Source organism: Saimiri boliviensis, chromosome 8 (assembly GCF_048565385.1).
Source record: "Saimiri boliviensis isolate mSaiBol1 chromosome 8, mSaiBol1.pri, whole genome shotgun sequence".
NCBI lineage: Eukaryota > Metazoa > Chordata > Mammalia > Primates > Cebidae > Saimiri > Saimiri boliviensis.
The window spans coordinates 79,109,426-79,135,137 of NC_133456.1; the positions used below are offsets into that span (position 1 = coordinate 79,109,426).

Sequence of the window (25,712 nt, forward strand, 5' to 3'; positions counted from 1 at the left end):
GTGATTGAGTGGCTTGGTCAAGCAGTGACTTCATAACCTGAAGTTCTGCTTTATCATTGCCGTGAACTAGTGGGCTAGGCAGTGAGCTGTGGGCCCGGCTGTTTGTAATCAAAATAGGATGTGTACGTTGATCCAACAATTGCTAAAGTGGAAGAAAAAAGTGTACACAGGGTGGGCTTGAGAATGGACTTAATGCGGGCTATTTCAAGGTTCTGCAATAAAAAAAGTAAGCAGAGTCACTAACAATATTTATGGGCTGAGTGGAAGAGGTTTCTAGGCCAGTATTAGGGCTCCAACCTCAGTTCTCTGAGTGCTGGTAAATCCAGATCGAGTGAGAGAGTTATGTGGTTCCCACCAGAAAGCCACTGATCCATTTTTACCAGAGCCATCAGTAAAAAGCATTAAAGCATTAGGTATGCGGGAGCAAACTACCTTTGTAGGCATAACTACAGGAGTCTGAGATAAGAACTGGAGTAGTTTGTCAGTGGGAAGGGCATGTTCTATATGGCCTGCATAATTGGAGAGTGCTATCTAAAGGTCTAGAAATGGGACAGGTCTGCTTCCAGTTCTTTTTTACTTAAGGGTATTCTTATGACATCAGGGTCATAACCTTGTAATTGATTGCATCATTTGCCACCTGTATAGTTGACTTTACTAATTAACTGGACATTGGGAGATAGTGTTATAGTCCTGGTATGTGAGCAAAACACCCATTCTAGGAAGCGCAGCCCTGGGGCCATCTGTCCTGTTAATACTGTTGGGGAATATTTAGTAGGAAAAACAAAACAGTTGGACTGAATATCATGGGTTCTATGCAATCTAGTTGCCTCTGAGAAATAGCTTGCTCTATTTTATCAATTTCTCTTTTCGCTGCAGGGATTAAATGTCTGGGGGAGTCCAGGGGTTTATTGCCCTTTAGGATAGAAAACAGTTCTGTAATTTGTCAGTAGTTATGCCCAAAGTGGGGTGAAGCCAGTTAATATTGCCTAGTAATTTTTGATAATCATTTAAGGTGTGTAATTGTCAGTATGCAATTTAACCTTTTGAGGTCTTACTGACTGGGAAGTTAGTATGTATCCAAGATATTTCCAAGGTGAGGACATCTGTACTTTTTCAGATGCTATGATTAAATCTCTTAACTGTGTATTCCTTATGACAGAGTCATATAAACCTAAAAGTACTGGCTCCATTGGAGCTGCTAGTAAAATGTCATCCACACAATGGATAATCTTGCAATTAAGAAATTCTTTTTTACTGGGGAAGAAAAGCTTGATTTACATGATACTGACACATGGTAGTACTGTGGACTGTTCATCATTCCTTGAAGAAGTACTTTCCAGTGAAATCGGTGAGTTGGCCTTTCATTGTTGATAGCTGGTATTGTAAAAGCAAATATTTTTCTGTCTTGTTCTGCAAGGGGAATGGTATAAAAACAGTCTTTTAAGTCAATAATGACTATAGGCCAATCTCGAGGATTCACTGTGGGGAAGGGAGCCCCTGTTGAAGGGGCCCCAGAGGTTGCAAACTATCATTGATAGCCTTTTGTAAGTCATACAAAAGTCTCCATTTGCCACACTTTTTGGGAATAGCAAAAATGGGTGAATTCCAAGGGCTGTTTGATGGTTCTGTATAGCTGACATTTAATTGTTCCTCAACTAATTCATGGGCTCCTTGTGATTTCTCTCCCTTTAAAGGTCATTGTTCTATCCAAATAGCATCTGGAGAGAGCTATGTCAGGGTTAGGAGAGGAATTACAACAGTGGCCATTATTAGAAAGGGGTCTGCAAAGTGACCCTCCATTGGGCTAATAAGTCCCATCCCCAGTGATTAACAGGTATGGGCATGATTGTTGTATAACTGCTTTTCTTCCCTCCTAATTGCAAGATATTAGGGGGTGTGCACTCTGCTTGGCTCTATGCATTTCCCAGTGCCAACAATTTTTTGTTTCTTAGTGACCCAAGGCCAAGTTTCTGGCCAGTTTTGATCTCTAATGATTGAAATGTCCACCCCTGTGTCCAATAAGCCAGTAAATTTTTTTATATCTGATTTTTAAGATAACCATGGGTCTCTGATCAGGGATTGATTGGTTCCAATATACTCCTGTGGTTCTTGTTCCTCCAAAACTTCCTTTTTTCCTTTCCCTGTGTGTTGGGGACTCAGTATAGTGAAAGTAGTAACTGTGCTATCTTTGAACCAAGAAGAAGAATATGCAGACCTTTGCATTCTATCATAACCAATATCTCACCTTGATAATCATTATCAGTTACCCTGGTGAGCACATTGATTCCTTTACTGGATAAGCTTGATTGCCCTAGGACCAATCCCACTGTTCCCATAGGCAGTGGGCCCCAGATCCTTGTTGCAACCCTTTTAGGGTCTTCTTCTTCTTTTAGCACTAACTCATTGGGGAAGAATAAGTCCAGTCTTGTCCTCCTAGAGGTGGCTGCTCTGAGAGAGAGGACTGTAGACCTTCCATTGGATCAAGGAAGACTGCTGGCATTGCCTCAGTTTAGAGCAAAGTCTGGGGCTGGCCCCTCATGAAGTTTCCCATCTGATTACTTAGGGGGTTGCCATCTTTATCAAATTTGGACTTGTATTGATTTGCCCAATGTTTCCCTTTTTTACATTGGGGGCATATAGAGGGGGGTTCTTTTCCTAAGTTACTTTGGTCTCTATTGTTGGAACATTTCCACTTAATATGACCTAGCTGTCTGCATAGAAAGCAATTTGTGCTTATCTCCTTTATCACTTTAGAAGGCTTTAATGTCATAGCCAATATTTTGGCTTTGTGTTTTTCAATCCCCACCAGTTGACATGCTCTTATAAGTTCCCTGACTGTAGCTGCCTTTCCTCTGATTGCCTGCATTGCTTGCTCACAGTCTGTGTTAGCATTTTCATAAACCAGTTGCAGCAATAAGATATCGGTGGCCTATGCGTGATTAATTTGTCTTGTAATTGCCTGGGTTAACCAACTGATAAGTTCAACAAATGGCTGCTGAGGCCCTTGTCCAACATTCACAAAGAGTCCCTGTTGAACTCCGCCTTCGGGAATTCGGTCCCAAGCCCTGAGAGCACACAAAGACACTTGTGCATAGGCTTTGGGAACAAAACTTAATTGTTGTTGTACATTGACATAGGAACCCCTCCCCTGGAGCATAGCAGCCGTTGTGTTTTGCCTGACCAATTGATTCTGGTTGGCTTATTGTTCATACAACTCATCATATTCTGCCTTCCAGAGGAGGTACTGACTGGTCTCTAACGTTGTTTTAGCTAACACTGACCAGTCCTATGGAGTCATACAGAAGTTGTTTACTGTGGCCTCAATTAGTCCTTTTGTAAATGGGCTAGCCACTCCATTTCTTCTAATGCTTTTTATTATCTCTTTATAAATGTCAAAAGAAATGGGTTCATATACCCAATTGCATTGTTAATCTTGCATTACCATAGGGCAGGCCAAGAGCTCCCCATCTAATGCCGCTTGCCCAAGACGGGGCCCCATAGCTGCAGTGCATCCCTTTTCTTTTTCCCAATTTATTGGAGGAAAGTGCTCAGGATGAACCTCCATTTCCTCTTTTGTATCTTTACATGGCAATTATGGGGCTGAGGGAGGAGGAAGAGAAAGTAAGGCAGGTGATGGTTCATCCTCCCTCCCCTTTTTAGGCTCTGCTGTGTAGAGCGAGGCCAAAGCAGCTCTGTAAGGGCCATACTTTAAAGATGTTACTGGGACCCATTGCCATGGTGCATGATGCCATTTAAGATTTCTCCCCACTTGTTCCCAGAGCTCTAGGTCTAGTGTGCTTTCTTCTGGGAACCATGAATTATGGGAAACAACAGTCTGCATTACGTCCCTTAATTGAACCTGCAAAACATTGGCCCTGCTAGCTTTAGGCAGCTGTTTCAATACTTTCATATACTGTTTCTGTTGAGCAAATAACTGTTGTCCCATGATGAAACCCTAACTTGAAAATTCCCCTGAACTTGGAAATCCTGAGTGGGCACCAATGACTTACTGAGTGTGCAGCCTCTTCAGCTTTGTTTTGGTGGGTTCCATCATGATCCGTCACAGCTTTGCTCACACGGGCCACCGACTGCTGAGTCTGTCCTGAAGGCTCTGGCTGAGCAATGGATGACAGGAGCACTTAGACACAGGTATTTTGCATGAGAGCAGTTACGGGACTGCGGGAGAGTGAGCAGCCTCGATAAACTGGAGCCGCTGGCTTGTATTCAGTACAGATATAACGCTGAAAGCCTAGAGCAAAACACAACCTGTGAGTAATTAGCATTATCATTCCCCTTTACAGGAAGCAGCCATGCTCATGGATGAGCAAAGGTAGGTTTTAGGACAACATGAGTAAACAAGCCCATTTAAGATAAATTCCCCTAAACTCCTTGTACCTATGCCTCGCCCTCTGCCTGAGGGTAGAACAGCTGCCTTCAGCTTATTCTTCCCGAAAACTATGCAAAACCTTTTGACCATTCAAGAAGGTTTGCGTCCTTTCCTTATAATTTCTCCCACCACTCTGAGTGATCTCCCATATTCCATAAGAGTGATAAGGAGAAATGACTGTTGGTTTTAAGAAGAGAGAGATATGTATCCTATAAGACTACATATTTCTTGAGCAAAAGTTGAGTAATATCTTACTCCATGTCTCCAATGATTTCCAGATTTCTGGTTTTCATGACAGGATGACATGGTGCTATTAACCAAAGTATGAAGTAACAGAGGAGAAGCATGTTTAGGGAGTAAGTAATGAATTAGATAATGCCATGTTAAGTTAGTTGCTGATGTCTGTGAGACATCTGGGTGGCAGGTGGCAGTGACTAGCAGGTAGTGGTTACATGATTATGGGTCTGGAGATTAGGAGAGCAATCAGAGCTAAAGACAAAGAATTGGATGCATTCATGTGATAGTTGAAGCACTTAAGACTAAAGTGAGGAGAGAACTGAGTTAATGCCATATTCTGGAGCTACTGTTCATGGGTAAATGGAGACATAAATTCTGAGAAGGAGACACAAAAAGTTCTAGCTTTAAAACAATTATCATGGTCAATATCCAACCACATTCCAGTGACTAAAATAGACAGACAACAACCAGTCATGCTTTCTCTTATTTAAGAAAAGATTGCTAATAATTTCTGTTATATTGCTTTCTGTTTCTCTACCTTTGGGTAATCAACTGACACCTGTAATGCTAAGACTTCTGTCATCTTGGAAACAAAACAAAGATTCTTGGTCACTGCATCTTCCTATCTCTGAACACTAGTGCTATTTTCCTTCTGTTTTCTGCCTTTTCCAATCATCCCCAAGCATCTACCTAGGTGTCTTGGCCCTTCTTCAGCAATTATTTTTTAGTTGTTATCAAAAGAGGTTCCTACCTCTGTTGGTTCCTACCTGTATGGGTCTATCTTTTAATCCTCACGTACTTATTTGCATTACTAAAAGAGAACACTTTTGCAATGTCTCTTTTAGTAATGCAAATAAGTCTGTGAGGATTAAAAAATAGATTCAAATTAATAAGTTTCAGGAAATTTGCTTTCCTGTTATCTAAAAGATGAAAGCTGCTAATCTTAAGAAAGAAAGAGGAAACTAATATTTCTTACATTTCAGTAGTCACAAGGCAGTCTGCTGTGTGCTTTATGTACATAGGTAACACCAGCTCTGCAACGGAGATACCATATTTTGACAGATTAGGAAAGGGCAATTCAGAGAGGTAAGCAGTAGCAGCTAACATTTGCTGACCACCGGTATTGTTCCAAATGCTTAATTTTACTTAATTCTTTCAACATCCTTATGAAATAAGCTGTCATGTTTTCCCCGTGTTAGAGTTGAGGAACCAAAGTATAGAGTGATTGAGAAATATTTCCAAGGCCATGAAACTAGGAGCTAAGATTCTAACCTATGTAATGTGTCAAGAAATCACACGTTTGCATTTCCCTGTATAACTTATTCCAAACGATAACAGCTATTAATGGGAGAGTCTGGGATTTCAGGGCAGTTACAAAAACTGTATTCTGTAGACCTGATGCAGAGAGGGTGGCCCGTCTTTACTTTTGGAGCTTAGGACATTTTGGAAGGGCAGGGTGATTTTTGAACACATACTGGGGTGTGAATGGGACTGTGGGACATGGGGAAACCTTTGGATAGAGGGCCCTGAGAAATCAGAGGAGTCTCAGACACACTGAGATTACAGGGAACAGAAAACCAAATGTTTCTATTTCAGAATTGCTGAATAAATGGGGTAGGATTGGATTGTCTTCCTCCACATGCCTTCTCTTTCTCTCTTCTCTTTTTTTTTCTGCATGGCAGAGTTTCTTTTTATTTTAGGACCCAGAATTCACAATTCTCCAATTCAACATTATGTATTCTAATTTAACTTCTGTGAGTTAAACTGATGTTCAGTAAATACTTACGGAATAAGCCAGGTTTTGTAACTGGTCTGGAAAGCAAACCAGAGTTTTAAGTGATTTACAGAATTTCAAATAGCTGGCTTGTAAAAGAACTTCTGAAATATAATATGTGTATAAATGGGAGACTGCCTGTTTATTCACATAGGAATTTCCAAACATATAGAAGTAAAGATGCAAGTGATGCAATCCTGTGTTGTTACTTTTGTTACTAATGTTAGGAGATTAATTTAGAGTCTTTTGCAAGCCCTTCTAACTTTGTATTACTGTATCAATTTTCTTGCTTATAGTTGGATATTTAAAACTTTATTTTTAGAGATACTTATAAAAGCATAGAAAATTTTCTCTTCTCACCAAGGATCAAAGGAATCATTTTATTGGGCGTTTTGTAGATTACATTTATCACAGCTGCTGAAATACTCTCAACTGCTGTTTATCTGAATAGGTATCATTTTAGATATAACTTTCCTCAAAGTTAGTTTTTCTTGTACCGATAGTAATTATTAAAATTGATATATTACCTCTACTTTTAATTTTTATTGTGAAATTAATCAGAACCAGTCAAACTGTTTTTGATAAATATTTCTTGGAAAATAGGAAAAGATTTGCTTTTCTAGATTAAGTGCTATCAGGAAAGAACATTTCTGAAAAAGTGCCAGGCTCGGCCTTCTTGTTGGCAGAGCACATAGTGTTGAGAAGTTAGTTCAAGGTCTGTGTTGTAGGCTTTTTTAAATGCTTGCTTCTATTTGTTTGACAACTTAGATTGGTTCTTTATCTCTTTTCTTTCCCTGTGCTTCCTATATAGTGATTAGATTTTCAAACTTTAGTGTGAAAGAGTGTGTATCATATTTTCTTTCAAAGCTATTCACATATAATTCTATCTGTGTATGCATATACATACATTTGACGTAGAGTTTAGGGCCTCTGAGGACTCAAGATTCATGACTTAAAGACATAGCCAAATTCAAATAGCTATGAAGCCTTGAGGCCACATCAGGCCATATAAATCACCTGCTGTGTACTTGATAGCACTTCATTCTTATCTTGTCTTTGTTACTATAGTGATTGCATTTATCTTTTCTTTAATAAGTAGTGACTACTCTTTCCCTATCTCTCTTTCCCTTGCATACCAAGCACACAGCATAAAACTGAGCCAGTTATATTGTACTTAGGAATTGATTAAATAATTGAAGTAATTAAGGACCATTGGTGTTTTTTTTCTGACTATTGTATACCCAGCAGGTAACCCAGTGCTGGCTTATAGGAGGGACTTTGTGAATATTTGCTGTGTAATCTTTGAATGACTTTGTTCTGTTTATTGGAAGTACTGGTTTGTATAACTCTTCTGAGACATCTTGGCAAGTAAAATATGTTTTATATCAACTTAATCCTGGATGCAAAAACGTCAGTAGATACTACTAACAGTTCCAACCTTATATCTCAGTTAAATTGTTTGTATCTTTATGTCTACTTTCCCTTTTCATCCTACAACCCACCACCCAATGTCTTAGATTCAAAATACTCATCGGCACTTATACACTCTGCAAGCTCTCAACTCCATGCCTTTTGTGTCTTGGCTTCTCTCATTCATACCTTTGATCAGGCAACACTAATGTATCAAGCGTTTACCAAGCACCAAGTATTGAGCAAGTTTCTGACTATGCAGATATGGAACTTATTACCCTCCACTGGCCCTCATACAATTTAATTTTCCAAAGGAGGAACTCTGCATAAAAACAGAACATTATAATATTGTAGTTTAAGTCCTAATAGGGAGGAAAAAAAAACTAAGACAATACAGGTGAGTTCTTCATACTTTTTCTTGCTCCTGATGTGTCTATTTCCCATGTCTGTCTTCTTCCTCAACAGATGTTAATATTCCACTTATCCTTCAAGAACCAGCCCAAATCTTTCTTCTTCATTAAGTTTTTCTCAGTTGTTTGGTTTTTATTCCACACTTCCTTGCCCATAAATGCCTTTTATTGTGGTTTAAGGCCTCTGAGGACTCAAGACGCATGACTTAAAGACAAACCCAAATTCAAAAGTTATGAGGCCTTCAGGCCGCATCAGACCCTATAAATCACCTGCTCTGTACTTTGATAGCACTTCGTTCATATCTTGTCTTTATTATTATAGTGATTGCATTTCGCATTTCTCTTATACTGATTGCAGAAATTAGCCTGTTTTAAGTGATAGGGCCACATCACACTTTTCACTCAGGCTGGCTCCAGGCATGGCACAGGTTCAGGGCTACTGTATAACATGAAGAGACAGTATCAGGTGAAGTTAAAAGCAAGCACTCTGCAACAAGTAGATCTGAATTCGAATTCCAGCTTTAACACCGTCTAGTGGTATGACACTGACAGTCACTTCACTTGTCTAAGCCTTGTTCATTCATCTCTAAAATGGAGGTAAAAGCCTTGCAAGCTTCACATGTTTGGAATAAGGATAAAATGACACAGAGTACATGTTAACTGCAGGTCTCCATATAATTTTTATTGCTTTGGTGCAATCCTCCATTAGACTGTGAATAACTCTAAGTTAGAATTGTGCCTTTTCCGTTTTTGTGCCTTCATGCTGTTCTTTCCACATTGTAGGTTTATTGAATGGAAACACTTGTTCTTACTTCGTCATGCCATTCTTCCACCACACTGCTCCCCTCCCCACATGATTCATTTCAGTAGAAAGATCCCAAAGTCCTTTCTTGTGTTGTTCTTTACCTATATGTTGTGGTCTGTTGCCACAGCAACCAAGGCATGGTTGAAAAATCACTCTTCTATTTAACTTCTCTCTTTTGAATTCAGAATGAGGAACAAATGGGTCAACTTGAAGGATTTGTTTGTCTTCTAGTCAGACAAGTATTTGCTTCATGTGGAAATTCTCTTACTGTTAACTCATTTCTTATATTTTAAAGCCTGTTTCCTATTCTTGGGGGAACCTAAATCTTTGTTTAAGTTTGTTTTCTTCTGGATTCCAAATAAATGGTTTTGAAATCAGTATAACAGTATCAGGTTTTATTTTTAACAATAGTTTATTATGTTTAATAGTTAATAGTTTATTACATAATTATTTATTACATTTAAAATTATGCTCTGTGTCTCAGGTACATGTGTTGAAGGGTCTAGAGGCAGAGTTGCTTATAAGAAGGAGAGAGCTAACCAGACACAATAAGTTAATGTTAATGGACATTAGTGTAACAATGCCCTGAATTATCCTAACCAGGCATTTTACTTAGAATGTAAAATATTCCCTTTATTTCTAAAATGTTTTAGGCCTAGTACCTTTGAAATGGCTATAAAAAGTTTCTTTCTTCACATTCTTAAAGAAATACTGTTGACAAGTTCAGTAATAATAATTGACTTCTCATCCTCAAAAGTGGGCTTCTTCCGTTTACCTGTGATTGCAGGAATTAATGGTTTAAGGGATAGAGCTACATCACACTTTTCACTAGGGCTGGCTCCAGGCATAGCACAGGTTCAGGGCTACTGTATAGAATAAAGATACAGTATCAGGTGAAATTAAAAGCAAGGACTTTGAAACAAGTCGGACTAAATTTAAATTGCAGCTTTAACACCGTCTAGTGGTATGACATTGACAGTTACTTAACTTTTCTAGGCTTTGTTCATTCATCTATAAAATGGAGGTAAAAGCATTACAAACTTGACATGTTTGGAATAGGATCAGATGAGACAGAGTACATGTTAAGTGCCTGTCTTAGTATGATTTTTATAGCCTCAACTCATTGCTGAGGAGAGGTGTTCATTTTTAGTTAAGAAGCTAGTGAAAGACTTATTCAGCTGTCTGGAAAACTGAATTTCAGCTCTCTGCTGTGTTATCTAGAATATCTGTCTCATTTTTTTCTGTCTATAAAACTACAGCATGTTTAGTTTGATCTGTCTACTTAGCAGGGATTTAAGAACAGCTAAGCTAACAAATGAGGAGAAAATACTTTTGAACTGTTTAAATGAAAAGTATCACAAAAATAAAAGAGTTCTATTGATACTGTAAACTCAATTCAAACCAAATCTGACATAAACTTATTATAAGAATACAGGCCATTGAGACCTTATCCTTTGTGGTAACCTAAGGATATTGAAATCATTTGTTGATGTGTCAGTGCCTAGAAGTAATTGCTTATCTTACAGGAGAAGCTGTATTGAAAAAATATGTTACCTGAGCTTATAGCAGCTTCCTCTTGATCTTTTCCATGAAATGGAAGTTCAATGCTGTTCTTAAAATAAGCATTTCCTATGACAAGAGCATTACAAAATGTGACTCTGCATAACTGTCATATTTCAAAATATATGCTCCAGGAATTGAAGAAAACCTGAATCATACAAACATTAAAGATGAAATATGTGAATATAAAAAATTGAAATTACAGGCTAGTAGTAGACTCCCAGAAATTTAAAGATGTAAAAAGCCTTAGAGATAACCTAATCTTTTTGTCATAGGTGACTTATTGATATTTAAAACAAAAATAAAAGCTTTTCTAAAACTAAATGTTCAACATATATTTTTGTCACAGATGATGTATTGATTTTTTTCTCAAAAATTGCAAAAAGTAATAATTTAGCCAAATAGTGAGACTGAGAATTCGAAATAGGACTCGAGTTATGTTGAATGAGATAGTTCAATCTCACAATTTTAAATGTCAACAGTTACATGAAAATGTGAATTAGAAGCAGAAATACATTCCTAGGTCTTGATAAGACCCATAAAGATATTTTGTTTTTAGATTCTGAAATCTGTGATACTCAATTATAAAAATGGGATAAAGTCAGTGGCTCATGCCTGTAATCTCAGCAGTTTAGGAGGCTGAGGCAGATAGATCACGAGGTCAAGAGTTCAAGACCAGCCTGGACAGCATGGTGAAACCCCTTCTCTATGAAAAATACAAGAATTAGCCAGGCATGGTGGCATATAACTATAGTCCCAGATACTCAGGAGGCTGAGGCAGGAGAATTGATTGAACCCTGGAGGCAGGGGTTGCAGTGAGCTGAGATATCACCACTGCACCCCAGCCTGGGTAACAGAGCAAGATTCCATCTCAAAAAAAAAAAAAAATGATATAAAGTAAAAGAAAAACACAAAACAAACAGTTTGGAAATATCTGATCAGGGAAACAACAGGGCAATTAAGATGCCAAAATCAAACATCTAAATTGAGGCCTGGGTTATCAGACATAATGACTGGATTCCCAAATTAATATAATCAGTGAAGAAATATTATAAAAAGAAAAATAATTGCTTACTAAATCCTTAGTCATTATTTCAAAACTGTAACTTTGCTTTACTCTCAACATAGGATGCCCAGAATTTGATCCTGCGACAGGAAGCCTGTGTTTTTAAAGTCACATTTTAGTTTAGAATTTTAATTTCTCATGATCAGAAAAGATAATGACATGTATTTCATGTATTCTTTGCAGAAATCTTATCAAATACTTGACCAAAATAACTTTATTAAAACTGCAGCAGGGATATTTAGGCATTCTGTGCAAAATTAGATGTGAGTATGCATGTGTTGTTTGTATATTTTCTATGTATGTATCTGAAAAGTAAAATTTTATTTTTTTTACTTTTTCTAGGGCTGTAATAAAATACAGAATTTTCATAATGTAGTACCTGAAGATATGAACTTGAGTTTTCTCATTGCCTTAATTTCAAATAATGGAAATTACACATGTGTTGTCACATATCCAGAAAATGGACGTACATTTCATCTCACCAGGACTCTGACTGTAAAGATAGTAGGTAAGCATGATCAGTATTCAGAACACATAACAAGTATGTGATCATCTTATTATGGTTTTTAATACTTTTTTATACACTAGTATGTAAATAGTATAAGAAAAGAGATTCATGTGTTTTGTTTACAGCACTGTCTCTAGAGCCTTCAACCATTCCATGCACATATTAAGCGTTCGGTAACTGTGGGTCAACTGAATGAGTATGTGAATGAATGAATGAAGTAAAGGTAGTTTGGGGAGGGAAGGAAGTACCAGACAGATCTGTGTTCAAATTTTATCACTGCCACTTATTAGAAACATGACTTTGAACAAGGTCTGTATCTTTATCTGTACAGCTAAAATTGATTGAGAATATTAGAAATAATATTCATATGTGTTAATGCAGTTTTAGGCAAGCAATAAAGAATCGGTGAATGGTAGGTAACATTTTTGTCAAAACATTTTTGTTTTACGTGGATTAAATAAACTCTGTGTTTCTATGTACTGAAGCTGCCATAGCTATTGCTGAAGGTATTTGCTGGCAATAATGTTCAACCATTGATTTGCAGTAAGAGAATGGGGGTAAGAAACGGCGATTCTTAGACAGAGTTGACAAACTCCTAGCAAACCCAGAAATAAAGAAAAATCATGTCTGGATATGTGGCTTTTGGGGATGAGCCCTAGATACCACTGTGTCCACTGTATTAAAAAAGATAGCATATCTGGATAGTATTTTGTCATACCCTGTCTTTTAATAGATGGAAACATTAGGCGGACTGACAGGAAGTAACCTGTTTAGAGACACTCAGTGAGTAACTTGAAGAAGTAATTCTAAATCCCATGTCTATGTTCAGGGCTTTTTCTAATGGTCTGATGTCAGATTTAGTGTAAGTTACCTACAAAAAGGCTTTAATATAATGCACATAGTATTCAAACAATGTTATAATCACTTCTCTTCTTTTTCTGCTTACTTTCTAAATAATGCTTAGCTGGGGATTAATTCATAAGAAAAAACAGACTAAATTCTTAAAGTCAAATGAATAATATAACCTTATATTCACCTTGGCGGTTGCTTCTAATATATGTACTTAAATGTACACATTTTGGGGAAGTTGGGAATAAGCATACCTGGTCACTCTGATTAATAGGCATAAAAATTGACAGACGCATCTGGGCATTGGGAGTTTCTTTCTCAACTTTCAAGCAATGCAATTTGTTGTTACAAAGCTGTGAAGCATTAAGTATTTATTATATACCAGTAGCATTTCATTAATAAATATTACTTAGTTTATTTCTCATAATGAAACTGTGATGTGAGTTTTAATTATCCTCATTTTAGAGCTACAAAGACTTAGCTTTTCAAAAATTAGGAAAAAACAAGTAACTTTGCTTTTGTATATTTATATGGTTAGGATATGGCCAAATCAGCATTAAAACTTGGTTATTAAATCTTTGGAGCCCATACTTTGGAAGATAACACTGACAACTCTATTCAATGTGTTATTTTTTTTTAAGTTTTGGATTATTAAATATTATAAAGGGCAGCAATCTCATAAATGAATATTCAACTGATAACTAGTCATCAAGTAGAGTAATGTGCCAGCCTTAACATCATGATTGTTAATTTTCCATCTATTTACTCATTAATGTAATGCTTATTTAACCAGGTTCCATACTAGATACTCTGGGTAATGTGAAGAAACCTAGCGAGAAGAAACAACTGATTAAGGCATGAAAGCAATCAGTTATTATACAACATAAGACATCTATCTCATGTAAACTTTGAAAAGCAACACTGGTTAAGCAATCTGACCTGAAACATGGAGGCTATTTAGTATATTTTATTTGTTTCTTTGTAAAGTAAAAGTTATTTTTTCTATGCTCAAAATGTGTGACTTTTTTACACCAAGTAATTCTCACCTTTTCTCAGGACATTAAGGATATGTCCTACATGTTAATTCAATTTGACACCAGCTGTCTGGAGTTAGCACAGACCCCACAGGTAAAGGACTCATTCCTGCAAGACTGCCCCACCTTCTACTTTAGATTCTGGTTACAAGCAGTGGGTTCCCAGGTTGCCCACAATCCTGTCTGAGTTGGCTACAAACTGAGGATTCCTACCACTTCCTCCTCGGGTTCTGTCATTTGCTGTAATGGCTCACAAAACTCAGGAAAACCTTTTACTTACACTTACCGGGTTATCATAGAAGATGTTGTAAAGGATTCAAATGAACATCCAGATGAAGCCATACATAGGGCGAGGTCTGGAAGGGTCCTGAGTTCAGGGCTGTACCCTCCCAGTTTGTGGATGTCCTCACTAGCCCAGAAGCCCTCCAAACTTCACTGTTTTGGATTTTTATGCAGGTTCCATCACATAGGCATTATTAAGTAAAAGAACTGGAAATTTCAGCCACACTCTCAAACTTCCAGGAACGGGTAAAGGCTGGAGATCGAGTTAATAATCTATGATCTTTCTGGCTACTAGCAGTCATCCAGAAACTATATAGGAACCCTAGTCACCAGTCATGTCATTAGCATATAAAAAGACACACATTACTCTAGAGATTCCAAAGGTCTTAGAAGCTCTTGTATTAGGAATTTGGGACTAAGAAAAAAATTAAAATGAAAGATGCTCCTATTACCCCTATCTCACAGAAAATCACAAGGGTTTTAGGAGCCCATGTCGAGAAGTAGGGGCAGACATAAAATCTGTATTTCCTTTATTTCATACTTTGCTTGTTTTAAGTGAATGAAATATAGTAATTGAGTATATATTGGACTATAGGCCTTCTCTAAAACAATTGACAAACTATGCCAGGAAGTTAGGGCCAGGTTCAGAGAAGAGCAGATTTTTGAATAAGGCTATGTGATTTAACGTCATCTCCCTTTTTCATTTCCTCTACCACAGGCTCTCCAAAAAATGCAGGCCCCCCCGTGATCCATTCACCTAATGATCATGTGGTCTATGAGAAAGAACCAGGTAATTACAGCGATGTCTCTGAATTTCACTTAGATTCTCTTAATTACAAGGAATGAAATGTCATTTAAGTTAATGCAGAAAATAGACGACTGTCATAAAGAAACACATGAATTGCAAACTGAAATGCCAGAAACCAAGGCAGCTCTTGAGAACAGTTACTTCACTGATTTCATGGGCAACTCAAGAATTTTTTGCTTCACTCTTGGTGTCTGCTCCCTTCTCACACTGCTAGCCATCTTACTCTGCTGATTAGTGATTTCCGTTTGATGCAAACTTTAGCTTGCACAGGGCTTTGGTTTGCCAAAGCTGCAACATGAGCACAAGATTTAAATACCCTTCAAGCTCCTACTCCACTGTGAAAGGTCGGTGGTGAATCTTGGAGGCAAGACTCTGAATATAATAGGTAACAACTGATAAAACTAGTAGATGTTGTTTGAGAACACTACTGAATGCTTACTGTTCTTCTTTTGGTTTTAGTAATTTTTTATTCTAGACAAAAATAATTTATAACTGACCAAATAACAGGTAACGTATTATTCTTATTTTATTTTATTTTTTTCTTAAGACAGAGTCACGCTCTGTTATCAGGCTGGAATGCAGTGGTGCGATCTTGGCTTACTGCAACCTCCACCTCCCGGGTTCAAGCAATTCTCCTGCTTCAGCCTCCCCAGTAGCTGAGATTACAGGTGTGCACCACCATGCCCTGCTAATTTTTGTGTTTTTAGTAGAGACGGGGTTTCACCATGTTGGTCAGGATAGTCTTGATCTCTTGACCTCATGATCCACCCTCCTCGGCCTCCCAAAGTGCTGGGATTACAGGCATGAGCCACCTCGCCCCCATGTTGTTCTTTTGACTCAAAGCGTCCCATAGTTTAGTGAATAGGAAACCATAGAAAATTTTATTATTTTCTATGTGGTATCACTTACAATAGAGCCACATAACAACAAAGATAATAGCTCTCCAAAAAGAAAAAGATTTATTCAGGAATGAATTACAGATAGCAATCCAAGAATATGCATGCTATGGCATCCCATGTTGGGATCAGTCATACCCAGTAAGCATAGGAATGTTAACGGTTTTGAAAGGCATAGTGAGGAAGATTACGTAAGTTGTTTTGAAATAATTATCCTTGGTTATAAGAATCAGTAACAGGGTAACATCAGTCCAAGCTTGACTGGCAATTGGTGGTCAGACCTCCTCACAGAAACAGTGTTTGTGTAAGGATCATGCTGGCCTTTGTGCAATATAGTCGTTCTCAGAGTCCTTATACTAGTTTTTATAATAGGTCTGTGTGTTTGAGAGCCCCTTTTATATGGCCTTTCAAGTCCTTTTCGTTAGAATGTGGCACAAGTGACTCTATTTTGACTCTGACAGCTTTCACAGAAGTATAAAAGAGCATCTGTCTAAAATGTGCTAAAGATAATAGTCAGTTGTTAATGGGTGAAAACAGCTCAGAGGATGCCATTCAATAAAAACGAAAGGTGGAGAAAGCCGTGTGTAGTTGTTAATGGAAAGCTGACAGACACGGGGACTGTCAACAGGGATCCTCCACTTGAAACACCTCTTTTTTCAGGCAGTACCTATTTTGTGGTCAGTAGGGAGTAAGTGGGATATACCACAGAGTGAAAAAAATCAAAAAGTCTATGGAATGGATGCAAGAGACATACAGCCCCGATGAGTATCTCTGGGCCACTCTCTAAAGGATCCTTGAAGTCTTCAGCTCACTTGCCTTAAGCAATAAGCACAACTTGTCTGACATGCATGCAGTTGCTAGTCTGGTCAAGTGGCAGTAACTTGAGCGTGATGTTTCTGAGGGTGCTCCTACCCACACTGCAGTGAAGCCTCATGTGCTCACTGTGCATTTTTGCTGCTGTTGACTTGAAGTGGATGCTGCACAAGCACCATTTGTTTGCCAGAAAGTTTAACATGGATGTGGACCTCTTTGCCACCCAGTCTTTGGATGAGCCCCTGAGGCATCAAGCTTAACACACTGACCATTAGAGGCGATCTTAGGGAACATCTTGTGCATCCGTATTGGTTCTATTTGGTTCCTCTTGTCAATAAGCCTCAGGAAAAAAATGTATGAAGTTCTTTTTGGAGCAGGGGCGCTAAGTCTTCGTGTCAGAAAAGCTACATGGTTTCTGCAGGGCACAGTTGGCAAGAGAGGTTATAACATTAAATGTTTATCTAAAATTAACATGAGTAGGAGTAAAAGTAGCTGTGACATCAGGGCAGGCAGCAAAACATTCTGGAGCAAGGGGGCTGGGGTGGCTAGGGAAGAGGCTGATGCAAAAAAAAAAAAAAAAAAAAAAAAAGGGAGAGAGAGAGAGCTCAGGGACTTAACAAAATGAGACTTGACTTGTGCCAAAACTATTTTGAGAATTTTAAATATGACATTTTTCCTGGTATGAATAATTTATAGCAACAAACAATAATAAAGATACAAGTGATCTTGTGTTGTATATGTTGACATAGAAATTTGATTTTACTCTAAAGAAAAAGATAATAGTGATCAGCATAGATGGAGAATGATACCAAAAAAGTTAAGACAAGTTTGAAAATATGACTTGCTTTGTGAAACACAGAGAATACGGTAAGAGGCTGAATTTCCTAGAAATAGTTATGGCTTCATATATTCATATGAATATTCTTCCTGCTGTCAGGGTAAACCCTTATTACTAACATAAATATATTTCTCTCCCTGTCAAATTATGCTACAGAAAGACTGTTGAATCCATGTCCCCTTTATCTTCTTAGTGACATACAGATAGGGAAAACTGGAGGGGAAAGACCTAAGAACAGTTGCATTGGGAGGGCAGATTGAGTATGGCCACTCAGTCAGATAAGCCTGAGTTCAAATTAGGGTGACCAGGACACTTTCTGTGAGTAAACATAGCCACTACCTATTAATATAGGTAACCAGGAAAGCAGGCATAAAGCAGAACTGTTCTGGACAAACAGGGAGGCAAGGTCAGTCTAAGTCAAATCCTGGCCCTTTACTTATTAATGATTTAACCTAGGAAGATCATTTAGCATCCTTAAGCTTCAGTTTTTACATTTGTTAGACATAGATTTTAAAAAAAAATACCTTATAGTGCTTTTATAAGATTAAATAAGACCATTAATAAATATAAATATTTAGCACGATAACTTGTTCAAAGTTCTTAGTATGTTTCTGCTGCTGTTGCTGCTGTTACTGCTGTTTTCTGCCTAGGGATCTCCCTAAGCTCATGTTCCATCTCAGAAGGATAGCATAGAGTTTTCTAGTTTTAACTTATCTTAAAATTTATTGAATGCACCCTGATAGCTTGAACATTTCAAGATGAGCCTCTTCACCCAGAGCTCTGTGTGATGGTATTTCCCCATCTTTCCTGGTCAAGGATGGAAGATAATGGAGAACCCGTCCTTAGTTACCCTTCATGAGGAAAATAACAAAGGAGAAGAGCAGTATATGGAGGTCTAGGGCTAAAAGGATATTGTCAGAGACTTTTTGTTTTTTTGAGAAGGAGTCTTACTCTATTGCCAGATTGTAGTGCAGTGGCACAATCTCGGCTCACTGCAACCTCCCCTCCTAGGTTCAAGCAGTTCTCCTGCTTCAGCCTCCCGACTAGCTGGGACTACAGGCGTGTGTCACCATGCCCTGCTAATTTTGGTATTTTTAGTAGAGACAGGGTTTTACCGTGTTGGCCAGGCTGGTCTCAAACTCCTGATCACAAGTGATCCACCCATCCTGGCCTCCCAAAGTGCTAGAATTACAGGTGTGAGACATCACACCTTTGTTTGTTTAAAAAAGTCAGAGACGTTTAAACAAATATCATCATTTTAGAATGTATTTAGATTATATTAAAAATGGCCACTCTGGTAGTTTCATACAAAGTTGATGGCCTTCTTTATTTGGTTTTGTTTGTTTCTTTTGAAATGAAGTATTGTACATTACCTTATTGGAGTCGACTAGAAAATTACTCATAAGCAGGGTTTCAGGTACACATAACTCATAGCTTCATAGCTTCTCATTAGCCAGAAAGTAGAACCAATGTAGCCATGTGAAGGATAAACACTGATGGGTTAACTTCGTCTTTGTTTTGTTTGTTTGTTTGTTTCAGGGGAGGAGCTACTCATCCCCTGTACAGTCTATTTTAGTTTTCTGATGGATTCTCGCAATGAGGTTTGGTGGACCATTGATGGAAAAAAACCTGATGACATCACTGTTGATGTAACCATTAATGAAAGGTATCCATGGGGGCAGGCAAGGGAGTGACTAACCTTTGTTTCTCAACCTAATGATCTCCGATGTCTGTTCTAGTCAATGGAAATAAAAATTCTCATTTTTCCCTATCACTAAAAAAAGTCAAGAAGATTTTCAAATTTTTGGTGGCTGCATCCCAAAATCGGGTTACTGGACTGCAAGGAACAGATGCTGCCTGATGACCAGTAGAGAACTGAATTAGAATGTTCTGAGGCTGAGCATCTTCATCAGGTTGTCCACAGGGCGTGCGCCTTATTGCCTTAAGCCCAGTAAGATTCACACATTTATGATACCCACATGGAAGTAGAGGAAATACATATCTTACATGAATAAAAAGGCCACAGTCGAGGGTTGTGGAAATTTGGAAACCTATCAGTGTAGTTCTGTTTTTCCTTTTCTTGATCCTAGTGTCTGGGCCTATGGTTTTGTCTCAGGTAATTATGTTTTGTTTTTTGCATTTCAGTGAGCATGCATTTCCTCTCTCCTCTTCTTTCTTAACTCACATAACCTATACTTACATTTATAATTAGCTATTTTTTTAATATTAACTAAATATATTTGCGTACTTGAAATTTTATTTTAAAGGTAGATGGGTAGTAATATAACCCACTTTTAAAATAAAATAACATTTTACTCCTAAATAAACCTGACTATTTAAGGGGGTTGGCAAAGGGGAAAGTGTGAATCCTTGAAGACAGAAGATTCCACAGTAAATGAAGCATACCATTACCAAACAGGAATTCGTTCACTACAATAAATAAAAATTTGCAGCTGGTCAGCTACATGACAAAGTCATGTGGCTGGAGGCTCACAGGGAAAATTATTGATCTTTTTAGGAATTTTTAACACCTTGCAGCCCATTCTCATAATAATAATGAATAAGTAATAAGGAAAGTCATGTTGTTCCACTTTGCTGCTATTGAAACTTACTCAGTGTTCATAGGATAGCAGTGGAGTTAAGCTTAAGCTAAATCAATCAGAGCCCTTAACCAAATTCTCATACCTGACAGTAAGCCTAATCAAAAAGAGAACCTAGATGGCAGTCAACTGTAGCAGAGAGACTTTTCAACACGATGAGCAAAGGAGTTCGAAGGGATTTTAAATTTTGATCTGAGACCCAAAGCATTTGATCTCTGATTCACTGAGAGTTGGATATATTTATTTTTACAATGTTTATTTGTTCGTAACTGCTTCACCTTTTTATATGTTAGGATTTAACCAAGAGATTTCAGATTTCTGACCAAAATATTCTACCTGTCTTCAGAATCCATGCTTTGGGAATCACTGAAATGCATCAGCTATTCCAATGGGATAACAATAATGGCCTACATGAATATTTATTAAGCATTATTCTAATATTCATGCCTTAGCACATTCAGTCTTCAGAATTCCTGAATAAATTAACACATATAAGGCACTGTGTGGGCATTACAACTTTCCTCTTTTCCAAAAGAGGAACCTGAGACGTGGAAAGATTAGTTATCTCACCCAAAATATATAGCCAGAAATTGACAAATCCTGGATAAAAACTCAAATGAACCTAGCTCCAGAAGCTTCTCTCTAAACTGATACAGCACTCTTCCTCAGAAGTTTAAGCAAAAGAAACGTTTTGTTTTGAAGAGAAATCTATAAAAATAAGCCAGTATTGGGATTCAATCTAGACAATGGGAATGGTATGTAGTATAGATGGTATAGTATAGTATTAGAATCCTACCATTAATACTTTGTAATTACTGCATGACAGGCAGCTCAGTTTATCAACCTTCCTCACCCTAGCCTGTTGTGGGGGGTCTGTGGTTGCTTACTTGTCTGATTCATACACTGTCCGTAGCTCTCCAGTCATTCTCAAATGCTTTGATTTTTCTTCCCTCTATGTCTAGTATAAGTCACAGTAGAACGGAAGATGAAACAAGAACTCAGATTTTGAGCATCAAGAAAGTTACCTCTGAGGATCTCAAGCGCAACTATGTCTGTCATGCTAGAAGCACCAAAGGCGAAGTTGCCAAAGCAGCCAAGGTGAAGCAGAAAGGTAATAGATGCACTCAGTGATGACAGTCTGAACTCCAAATGTAACAGTGTGATGAATTAGGACAAAAGGAGAAATTGAGAACAAGAGAGCTCTAGCACCTAGCCCAATGGCATCTAACCCACAGTAATAAATCAGAGTTAAATGAAAAATATGAAAGTTTCCATCAATGTAAAGATACTCAAAATATTATTTTTGATATTGTTAGTATTTTAATGCCCAAATGTAGCTTGAAAAATCCATGATTACAATAAGACAAAATTTTGTGTCTGTACAATTATGAAAAATTAAAAACAAAGATAATATTCAAAGCTACCAATGATATAAAAAAGTCATAGAATTGACTTGGCTATGTGGGCTCTCTTTTGGTTCTATATGAAGTTTAAGGTGGTTTTTTCCAGTTCTGTGAAGAGGGTCATAGGTAGCTTGATGGTGGTAGCATTCAATCTATAAATTACTTTGGGCAGTATGGCCATTTTCACAATGTTGATTTTTCGTAACCATGAGCATGGAATGTTTTTCCATCTGTTTGTATCCTCTCTTACTTCCTGGAGCAGTGGTTTATGGTTCTCCTAGCCATGTGCAGAAAGCAGAAATTGAACCCCTTAGTAACACCTTACACTAAAATTAACTCCACATGGATTAAAGGCTTAAACATAAGACCTAACGCCATAAAAACCCTAGAAGAAAACCTAGGCAAAACCATTCAGGACATAGGCATAGGCAAGGACTTCATGACTAAAACACCAAAAGCATTGGCAACAAAAGCCAAAATAGACAAATGGGATATAATTAAACTCTAGAGCTTCTGCACAGCAAAAGAAACAATCGTTAGAGTGAACCGGCAACCAACATAATGGGAACAAAATTTTGCAATCTACCCATCTGACAAAGGGCTAATATCCTGAATCTACAAAGAACTAAAAGAGATTTACAAGAAAAAAACAAGCAAACCCATCCAAAAGTGGGCAAAGGATATGAACAGACACTTTTCAAAAGAAGACATATATGAGGCCAACAAACATATGAAAAGATGCTCATCAATGGTCATTAGAGAAATGCAAATCAAAACCACGTTGAGATACCATCTCACAGCAGTTAGAATGGCGATCATTAAAAAATCTGGAGACAACAGATGCTGGAGATGATGTGGAGAAATAGTAACAGTTTTACACTGGTTTAGTGGGAGTGTAAAATTAGTTCAAGCATTGTGAAAGACACTTCCTCGAGGACCTAGAAATAGCATTTCCATTTAACCTAGCAATCCTATTACTGGTTATATATCCAAGGGATTATAAATCGTTCTATTATAAAGACACATGCACACGTATGTTCATTGTGGCACTGTTTACAATAGCAAAGACCTGGAACCAATCCAAATGCCCATTTATGATAGACTGGACAGGGAAAATGTGGCACATAAACATAATGGAATACTATGCAGCCTTAAATGATGAGTTTGTGTCCTTTGTAGGAACATGGATGAACCTGGAAACCATCATTCTCAGCAAACTAACACAAGAACAGAAAATCAAACACCACATGTTCTTACTCATAGGCGGGTGTGGAACAATGAGAACACGTGGATACAGGGAGGGGAGCATCACACACTGGAGTCTGTTGGGAGGGACTAGAGGATGGACAGCAGGGGCTAGGGAGTTGGGGAGGGATAACATGGGGAGAAATGCAAGATATAGGTGATGGGGATGGAGGCAGCAAACCACATTGACATGTATGTACCTATGCAACAATTCTGCATGTTCTTCACATATACCCCAGAACCTAAAGTTCAATAAAATACAAACACACACACACACACACACACACACACACACACACACACACACAAAGCCAGAAAAGAAAAAAAAAAGTGTTAGAGCCACATATTGAATTATTAAGACCCTTTTAAAAATCATTCATGGCAGAGTTCAAGAGTCATGAAAAAGATTGCACCATCTGACCTAATACATTTGGATTTTTTCCTGAACAAATAACAGAAAGAGAATTATATATCTTTTAATATTCTTAGAAGCATTATCTGTAATTGTGAAACATTATTAATAGCAACCATCTAATTGTATGCAATTAATTAAGGTATTAAATGTTTATCCTCAGAAAAATAATTATAATACTATCATTTTAAATACTTTGTATCAATATTTAAGCAGGTTTATAATATACCAGTTTCCAGAATTGCTAAAATAAAAATCATTTAAATTATGATTTTAAATGATACAAACATGATTTCTATGTTGATATTACTATTTCATTCTACAATAAATGAAAATTACAAAGCCTTCTTGTGAGAAGTGCTGCTCCTAAAACAGACTGTGTCTAAAATTTTCTTTGTGTCTCTCACCTAACACAAAAACCCAGAAAATCCCTTCAAGGATGTTTTCAATGTTCTTGAGAAAAATCACGATGACTTATCACACATGCAATCAGGACATTAAGAATCATCTTGGCTCCTAGTGTCTGACAGAGTGTTTAATATTTATTCAGAAGTGGAAAAAAACCACAGATAATTATTACATTTTGTAATGAGATTTAATGCTTTTTTAAAGCTGATGAAAAATAGAATTCACCTCAACCTTTCATTACAATTGAAAAAGCAAATGCCTGACATGTATATGCCTCTTATGAAGTATAAGTGGATTGATTCAAGGTAATTCATTGCTTCTGCTCATCAGAAGCCAGGGTGAAAAGAAAGACTGAAATACATGATGTAAGGTAGTTTCCCAAACTGAGTTCTTGGGAACATTGCTAAGAATCAGGATTCTCCTGCATTGCATAATTATACTCTAGAGTCAGAACACCTGTATTGAAAATCTCATTTCTGCACATTCTAACTCTGTGAAAAGTAAATATCTCTGAGCCTCAATTTCTTTATATTTAAAGTAGGCACAATAATACCACTACCTCATAAGGTTGTTTTAAAGTGCTTAGAACAGTTATTGGCATATATACCTATATATTAAATGCTCAATAAATATTAACTCATTATTTCCGTAAGATTTTCATAAGTGTTATTTGACAAAGACTTTTATAGTCAAATAACTGTCATTCATGTCTGGAGTAAGCAAAATCAATCAAGTTACTTTAGTTAGGACCCTTTAGAGTATTTAATATGTGAATATTTGATGTGAATATCTGCAGGAAATTGAATTATAGTGGCAGGATGTTTTCGTATGTGTTTGACTCCATATTTCCTAAGTATGGAGCTTTTTTGTGGGGATGGTCTTCTGAGGCGTATATCCTGGAGAACAATTATGGAAGTTGATCTAAATTAATAACTTATTGTCAAATGAATACACCTATGATCCCAGCAATTTGGGAGGCCAAGGCATGTGAATCACAAGGTCAGGAGTTTGATTTCTGGCTAACATGGTGAAAACCCATCTCTACTAAAAACACAAAAAATAGCTGGGCTTAGTGGCAGATGCCTGTAATCCCAGCTACTCAAGAGGCTGCAGGAGAATTGCTTGAACCCGGGAGGTGGAGGTTTCAGGAGCCAAGATGGTGAGGTTTTGTTTGGGATCATATTTAATTTATAAATCAGTCTGGGGAAAGTTGAAATCTTAACAATACTGAGTTTTCCAATCCATTAACACAATACATCTCTCCATTTATTTACATCTTAATTTTTTTTAGTATTTTTTTTTTAGATTTGAGTGTATAGGTCTTGCATATATATTGCTAAATGTATGCCTAAATATTTTGTTTTTGGTGCTATTGTAATGGTACTTTTTATTTTTTTATTTATTTTTAAGACGGAATCTTACTGTCACTCAGGCTGGAGTGCAGTGTCGTGATCTCAGTTCACTGCAACCTCCACCTCCCTGATTCAAGTGATTCTCTTGCCTCAGTCTCCAGAGTAGCTGGAATTACAGGTGCCCATCACCACGCCCAGCTAATTTTTATAATTTTAATAGAGACCGGGATTTATCATGTAGGCCAGGCTTGTCTTGAACTCCTGACCTCAGATGACCCACCCACCTCAGCCTTCCAAAGTGCTGGGATTACAAGCCTGAGCCACCATGTCCAGCCGGTTACAGTATTTTTAAAATTTTCATTTTCCAGTTGTTCATTGAAAATGCAAGTAATTAATTTTTATATACTGATCTTGGTCTTTTGAACTTTAGGGTGGTGTTTGTTTGTTTAGTTTCTTAAGATTTTCCATATGCTTGATTGTGTCACCCATTAAAAAAAAAACAGATTTTTACTTCTTTCTAAATTTCGTAACTTTAATCACTTTTTACTGTTCATTTCACACTTTTGAACCTCCAGTTCAATGTTCTGTAGAAGTTATGAGAGTAGCCATCTTTGT

At 37.4% G+C, this 25,712-nt stretch overlaps 1 protein-coding gene across 5 annotated transcripts in view; it reads left to right on the forward strand.

The window, feature by feature from the left end:
- Positions 1–25,712, forward strand: part of IL1RAP (interleukin 1 receptor accessory protein) — a 142,491-nt gene that overhangs the window by 94,067 nt on the left and 22,712 nt on the right. For all 5 annotated transcript variants that reach the window (XM_010337724.3, XM_074404704.1, XM_074404703.1 and 2 more), the window contains exons 5-8: positions 11,992–12,157; positions 15,041–15,112; positions 19,217–19,343; positions 21,240–21,388. In XM_010337724.3, the coding sequence (XP_010336026.1) occupies positions 11,992–12,157; positions 15,041–15,112; positions 19,217–19,343; positions 21,240–21,388 (514 nt within the window). The remainder of the gene's footprint in view (positions 1–11,991; positions 12,158–15,040; positions 15,113–19,216; positions 19,344–21,239; positions 21,389–25,712) is intronic.